This window comes from Nelumbo lutea, chromosome 5, assembly GCF_056320005.1.
Source record: "Nelumbo lutea isolate HS-2025 chromosome 5, American lotus-T2T, whole genome shotgun sequence".
Classification (NCBI taxonomy): domain Eukaryota; kingdom Viridiplantae; phylum Streptophyta; class Magnoliopsida; order Proteales; family Nelumbonaceae; genus Nelumbo; species Nelumbo lutea.
Window position 1 is genome coordinate 29,037,920 of NC_142688.1, and position 7,843 is coordinate 29,045,762.

Sequence of the window (7,843 nt, forward strand, 5' to 3'; positions counted from 1 at the left end):
ATGAAGATGAAGTCTCTTCCTCAATTCTCTGGCCTCTCCTTTGTTCGATGTTCGACGAGCGAGTGGGCAGTGGCAACAATCAACGACGGAGGTTGGCGGTTGGCGGTTGGCAGTCGACGAATCGACAACGAAGATGAAGCTAGGGTTTACTAGTTTTGTGGTTCAATCACCTCTCTTGAGTCTTCTCTATCGAAGACAGAAGAATGAAGACTAGTAACTGGTTTAGTCGGGTTAAGGGTTTTCCAACTTTTCAAGTTCTCTTGATTTCTTCGAATTATGTTTTAGACTTTTAGTTTTTACTATTTTATAAATAAATTAATAATTATTATACTTATATAATATAATATTAATCGGGAATGGGTCGGGGCGGGGATTTCATTCCCAGTCTCCATCCCCATCCCCGACCCCGACCCTGCTAAGGTACCTCCCATCCCTAGCCCTATCGGGTCGGGGAGCCCGGGTACCCGTCGGGACGGGGAAAATTGCCACCCCTACCGATCTCATTTTCAGGACTGACCTTACCTTTAATCTCAATATTTTATTTATTTTCCCAATCAACAATGCTAACCCTGTTTTCAACATCACCACCATGCTCTTCAAATTTTCAAAAATCCTTTATTCTCCACCTACCACCGTACTTTCGGCATCTACCTCTTACACTAGCTAGTCGAGACATAATTTTCAATCAGAATTTTCACAAGTTTTAAACATTGGCAAAGTTTAAGCACGATTTGAGTTTAAACTTCCATTAATGGTAATCTTTGAAGCAGAATGCACAACTGCACAAGGCTAAACCCGTATCTCTAGTCCGCATACAAGCCTAAGCTTTCTTTGTACAGGAGAGCAGATTCAGTAGGCACACCATTGTGAACATATTCAATAAGCACTCTAAAAATTCAGATATCTGTTTTAAATTTTTGTTTGAATCAATTCAAGGGTATTTTATGAGACATATATGTGCCACAAAATTTTCTGTGCCTAGGATTGGAGATAAAAGCCCTAGATTTAATTTAAAATTCTTGATCATAGGTTGGACTAGGGTTGACCTTAACCCGATGAGTAAACCCAGCTCGTGTTTCATGTTAATAGCTCGTAGGTAGGTATCGTGGCCACTGGCCGGCCGGCCAAGGGGAAAGACCAGGACCTTCACTACAAGAGCCACTGTTAAGTGGTAACTCTGGTGGAGCGACACTTCTAGTTCTAGAAGAGATGAGAACAAGTGTTAGGCTAGGCATAATTCTAACCGTTGTGGGCAAAAACCCCTCTTCTTTTACGTACCTACAATATTTTAAGGTGGCATCATGGTCTTAGCTAGGCTCTTATTTATAGCTGGCCTGCGGGAACTTTCCACCAGGAGACAGACGCGTAGGTTAAGGTGCCGGACAATTGTGTTCCATCTTATGACCTAGGTAATCAATATCCCTTTTAGATAAATTGACGGTTTTGTTTTATTATTATTATTATTATTATTATTATTATTATTATTATTATTATTATTATTATTATTATTATTATTATATGTAACTATTCAACCTTGTCTCATGAGCTGAATTTTATTAGACTTGAATTCGGTTCGATTAATAAATAAGTCTATAAATTGGATTTGAATTTGATTTAAAATTTGATTAAAATCGAATCAAACCAAACTCAAATAGCTCGTAAAGAACTCGACTCATGGCCGCCCCTATCCCTATAATTAATCATTACAACCTGCCATGCCATCAAGCCCATAACCATACTCTAATATAGTAATATGTAAAAGAAGCCCACACGGAATTAAGCTTTTGCATGATTATTCCAGATACATATAAAATAATATAAAATATAAGATTTTACATTAATTTTATATAATTATATTCCTGCTCCTTCCAAACATAGTCTAATTACAGAACCCGAAGGACTGGAAGACTGGGACAATAAAGAATTGCCCATAAAAATGAAGCTCAGGCCCAGCCCACGTTTTTATTTTATTTATTTATTTATCTATCTATTTTGAAAGCCCACGGTTTTATTTTGAAGCACCAAACAGAATCAACGGGCTTATTCCCACCTGGAACTGCCCCTAAAATTAACCAAAGGGATCGATTTTTGCCCTTATCTTTTTTTTCCTTCAAGGTAGTTGTGGACATGATGATTTGTCTATTTGGTTTAAAATTAAGATGGAAAATGTCGTAGCCATTGATTACATGGAAAATGTCGTAGCCATCTATTAGCCAGGTCTGCAGATTGGGTGCAAGCACATATATTTATATATATATACTAAGGTATAAATTTATGGAGGAAGACGAAGATGGGCTGTCCTTGTCTAAGCATATGCATAACATATGGGTCAAACATCTTTTTTTGAGCATCCATGGGCCCTAGGGGCGAGTGGAAACACTGTTTGTCCAACAGCTGTCCTTCGTCAACTTCGAGAGACCCATAGGGCCTACGGCCGGGGCATGGATCGGTGTCTACATTTTACCCACACACTCATGCTGTTGCCTCGTCACGTAACGTAATTACTACAACCAAATTAACAAATTGAAAAATGGATTGATCCGAACACCAAGGAGCTCATCACTCATTTATTTGCCAATTTTAAGCGCTGTTTGGGTAGACTTCTATTTTTATGTTTTTAACAGTATTAAAGTATAAAGTACAAAAAAAAATGTTTTTATTTTAGTGTTTTTGTTTTGAAAACCGTTTGAGTAAAAAAAAAAATTATAAAGTATTTTTTGGAAGAAAAGAACCATTTCTTATTTGGTAAAAGTACATTCGTCCATACTTCTGGTGACGGTTTTCGGTGATTTGGTGGCCGATGACGGTGGTGTAACTCCAGTAGTGCCGAACGGAGGTCGGGTTGAGAGTTGTATTGGAAGGTGGTCACACATGACCACCCGTTCGCATGAAAATGAAAATACTATTTCGCCAAAAGCACAAAATATAAAAAGCCGACTTCATATTTTTGAGGTTTTTTGTACTTTTAAAAAATATAAAAGCAAAATCACAAAATATACAATATAAACACACTAAATCGTACTTTTCGTATTTTTATACTTTTAAAATTTTAAAAATATTTTAAAAGTCTATTCAAACAGAGTCTTAGTTTCGATTATGGCTGTTCACGGGTCGGTTTACTGCGAACCGACCCGACCTAGTCGGGTTACCTGACATAGAAACCGAAACCGACCCAATGCTAAGCAAAATCGACCTGGTCGGTTTGAATCGGGTTGGGTCGGTTTGGGTCGATTTCGGTTCTAAGTTCATCACTGTGATAAAATTTTGCTAATTTTAAAAAGTCATAAATTGAACATCATTTCAGCCATCTCCTATGATAAAATTTAAATGAAAAAGTTAATCACAAAAGTTGTTCATTAATCACTATTCACTAATCCAAAGTTTCTTGCAACCATTCAAAAACTAGGTGGACTAATGGGTTTTGGAACTTCATGTTTGAACTAAATCGGTTTGGTTTAGGTTGATTTCGGTTTTTTTGTGTAAAAACCGAAACCGACTCGAATCACCGGTTCAAGAATTTACACAACCTGAAATCGACCCATGTTGATGAAAACCCAACCAACTCGGATTGGGTTGGTCCGGGTTGATCGGATTGGACTTTATTATGAACAGCCCTAGTTTCGATTTAAAACTCAAAAATGACAGACACCGAACCTATCACCTATGTTTGGTTATATATGTCAACGGGTGAACTGAGTGTGTCCGGCCCACGCCGGAGATGTGCCCACCAAAATGATTAATCAAGACGAATTATGCTGGATGGACCGAATGACCCAAAGAGTAGGATGGATTGGTTTGGACGGGGGATTGCACGGCCAAAGCCCAATAAAGGTGGGACAAGGCTCTGTTTGAATGTTGATTGATTGACTGATTTGAGTGTGGGTCTACTGCTGCTCACCACATTTGGTGATTACCAAATAGTCATATACCCCGCCACATTATAGTTCAACTTCAACCAATGGAAAATTTGTTCAAGTGAAATTTCCTTTGGTGGGGTTCTGCATTGTCAACAGTGATACATATTATATTAGTTGCAAAATTTAAGCCAGTAATCCTGGTCATATAATTCGCAAAGTTGTGGAGACAGATAAAAAGGAATGAACTATCTCTGTTCAAACTTCAAAGGAACAGGATTCATGATTTCATGTAGCCCTCAGTCAAAATGAATATGGATTGAAATAGTGAGAAATGATGTAAGGAATAGTGGAGGAATAGGGGTCATACCCCGAAGGATTTGTTGAGTTCCGCTGAGATGTTCATCTCTTACGTTGTGTGTATAGCCAAATCAAAGAGGGGAAAGCCTGCAACTGCAAGCAGTCTGGTTTAGGAAGCCCAAACACATGCATATCAGCGATTTCAACGTATCCATACAAAACTATAATCATTTCGATAATTCTATCAATAATCTTCTCGAAATCCAGCTTCAACAAATACAATTCCATAAAGAAAAGAAAATCTGTACATATATATATATGTACGTCGAATTAACTAGCTAGAAGCTGCTGTTGGGTTCACGATGGAGAGATGAACATGTTCCGAAAAAGGAAAAGGACAGGAAAAAAAAAAACTAACATCAACATTTAAAAAAAAAATAAAATAAAATAAAATGCAATTTAAAGAAAAGGAATTTATTCACCATGAAAATCACGATTATCTTTTCCAACTTCGACTCCTCGATAATGGATCTCTCATCCTACCAACAACCCAAGTCTCCTTGGCAATATCAGGAGATATCTTGAAGAAATCAGGAGCGTAGCTCATCAATACCAAGCTCTCTTTCTTCCTCTCTTCTTCTAACGCCAATTTTTCTTTCTTTACTGTATCTTCTTCTTCTTCTTCTTCTTCTTCTTCATCTTCTTCTTGCTCTCGTTGTTTGGCCTCTAGCCAACCTTTTGCGGGTGCTGACCTACAACGCATGAGCAAGAGAGCATTGGGAGGAGGAGCAGAAGGAGCGGCCACTGATCCTTCGTCACAAGACAGGTCTCGTTCTTCTCCGCATTTCTCTTCTTTACTGAACGTATTGTTCTGATTTTCTTGTAATACCATAAACCACTTGGAAAAGATGGTTCTTGAAGCACCACTACCATCACTTCTCTGCGTGCTTACCTGGTTTTCTTGATCTTCTTCCTCCTCTTCTTCATCTTCTTCCTCGTCAGAAGTGACATCAGACCCATGAAAGGAACCAAAGCACCGCAAATCAAATCGAAGGCTCCGTAAACAAGTAAAGAATTGCATTATGTCTTTCTTGAATCCAAGTGTCTCTAACCAAGTGGGTTTCTTCTTCTGTTTTCTACTGTTGTGGAGCCTCTCGATCTCTTCCATGACTGACTGCCAGTTCTTGGAACTCGACTTGGGTCTGACTTTGATCTGTCCGGCGCAGGTGACTTTGGGGGATGTAGGTTCTGCGATCTCCGTGCCAGCCTGCTGTTTGTTTTTGTCCCACAAGAGGGGGCTTGCCTGACCACCTCTGTTAGACCTGGTGAGGTGGTGGTGGTGGTGGTGGTGGCGGCGCTTGGAAGATTCAGTGGGCCGTGCAGGGCTGCAAATAGACTTGGGCATGAGGGTTAGATGGGCTCGAGAAGGGAAGCAGACTAAGAGGTCAGCCGGAGGAGCTGTTTTATTTTCTCTTCCTTTCATTCTTCTTCTTCTTCTTCTTCTTCTTGCATTTGCTGGTGTGTATGCTTTGGATCTTGGAGTATGTTTTTCTTTGTTTATAAAAGGAAGGAGAAATTAAATTGACAGCTTTTCTACCCTTTTACTTTTCTTTTTTTACTTTTTATATTAATGAGCAATAGAGCAAAGAGCACTTGGGCAAGCGAAGGTACGTACATTGGCAACAACCATCAACCCTTAGATCTACTTGAGATGTGAGGCTTAGTGTTTGATGTAATTGGGGGTGGATATATATACATATATGGATAGTTATTAGAGTCGAAAGAATAAGTAGTGTTGGGTTGTGGCTAGCTGTATGGTTGTTGCCTTGAATGAGATTGCCCACTTTTCACCCATAATCCACGGCATAAGAGCTCTTTTGAGATTTACCCCTTTGAAAGATGTTATTTGCTTTCTTTTTCTGCCTTCGGAGAGAGTGTCACGGGAGAGCTTTCTTTCTAGGCTTCACCTTTTCCTTTTGGCTTGCCAACCAAATAAAATAAAGAAAAGCAACTAAATCCCACGAGCGTTGTTTCGTGATCCAATCATACTCCCTACTTGTGAAATCCTTCGATTACTCAATTTTAAAGCAAGAAAAAACGAAAGTAAATGAAATGAATAAAAACTAATAATTAAATTATATGTATATCTATCGAACAGCAAAGATCATGCATGATAGTAGCATTTAAGGAAGATTGGTGAAAAGGGAGAAGTCCATATCGTCTGGTTAAATCACAGAGGAAAAAGCTCAATGAGTATTTGATTAATAAAGCAAAGGAAGCCATAATGAAAGAGGGTGGCAATGCAATTGAGAGCATGGGAAGGAGGATGCCCCCCCTCCCCAGTAATGCAATTGCGGTGGATTAGACTTGTTAGCTTTGTTGTTGATGTTGGGGTCCTTCTGCGAAGAGGGTCTCCTGCAGGCTTCATCATTTATGATTTTATATAATTCAAGAGAGATAGAGCTAAGGGCTTAATTTAATCTCATTGCCTCTGCACATGAAGAATAATACCAACCTGCCCAGTGAGAAAAATGATGAGATGAAGAGCAAGTACGCATTTTTTGTTGTTTACACTTTACATCAACACCGTCCAAGTAAAGGGGATTGTGAAATCCACGGTGGTCAGAGCAGTAATGCCTTTTCAAGGGTCTCTTGTTTCTTCTTCACTCTGATATTTTAGATGTTGGGTGGGGGAAATAGGCTTTTTACATGCTGACCTGATGAATCAGGAGGACGCCTGCCATACTAAGGAATGACGAAAAAAGGGGTTTGATTTATGGGTATGCTTTTCCTTTATTTTTTGCTTTAAGAAAAGATTGGAACCCAGACGGGGCCTAGCAAGTAGCAATTGTAGCCCTAAAGCTACCTAACTAGCTATAATATTATATATAAAACATAGAAAAGTAGCATCATATTTCATAGTGACTGCTGTTTTCTAAATGCCTGAAATTGAATACATGTCAGAGAGAGAAGAATTAACTGGGAATGGATCGTAGAAGACAGAGTGTGGGCTCCGAAAGGTTAATTGCTCTTTTTTGTTGGGAGGATAAAGAGTATGGCGAGAGATTCCTCCCTCTGATGAGAGGCATCATTTGAGTTCAGAAATTGTTTATGGTCTTTCGACTCTTTCGCAGCCTTCAACAGATTCCTCCCTCTGATCATAGAAGGCTCCGCCTTACCAGATTTTAAAACTAAAATGCAAAATATAACCCTCAGAAGCGTCTGAAACTGGGGGAGGAACGATTACTGTTGAACAATATTTAATTAGGATTCTTAGCCATTTAATTAAATCCACTAAAATATGTTTTAGACACCATGCATTGAGGAGGATATGGTTGTTTTTCTTTCTTTTTTTTTTTTCTTCTTTTTCTTTTTTGTATTTTGGAATCCCCCCATAGGGGCCGCTTGAGTAGTGCAGCATCACAATTGTGAGACCCCCCCCCCCCCCCTCAAAGAAAAAAAAAAGGGTAACATACCAAATGAGAGAGCCCGTTCAATTAGACTTTTTCAATTAACTTTGGTTTGATGAGGCCTATTATATATATGTAAGAAAATTGGAGACCATGGTAGAAGCTAGGATGGACAATCTTGACCCCAATCCACCCATTTGAACAACGGGCCAATGTGAGGTCAAGTGATTCATTAGGGTCAAGGGGAAAAGAGTTAGGGTGGGTTGGGTCGAGGATATC

General features: G+C 39.1%; 1 protein-coding gene across 1 annotated transcript; it reads right to left on the reverse strand.

The window, feature by feature from the left end:
- Nucleotides 1–4,368: 4,368 nt before the first annotated feature.
- On the reverse strand, nt 4,369–5,967 carry LOC148851320 (nucleolar GTP-binding protein). Its single transcript, XM_088943206.1, has one exon. The coding sequence runs from the start codon at nt 5,635–5,637 to the stop codon at nt 4,651–4,653; it is 987 nt and encodes a 328-aa protein (XP_088799332.1). The 5' UTR covers nt 5,638–5,967; the 3' UTR covers nt 4,369–4,650.
- Between the last annotated feature and the right edge of the window lie 1,876 nt (nt 5,968–7,843).

What these genes read in the sequence shown, in the direction of transcription:
- LOC148851320 (XM_088943206.1), bottom strand. Translation starts at nt 5,637, where the DNA reads ATGAAAGGAAGAGAAAATAAAACAGCTCCTCCGGCTGACCTCTTAGTC.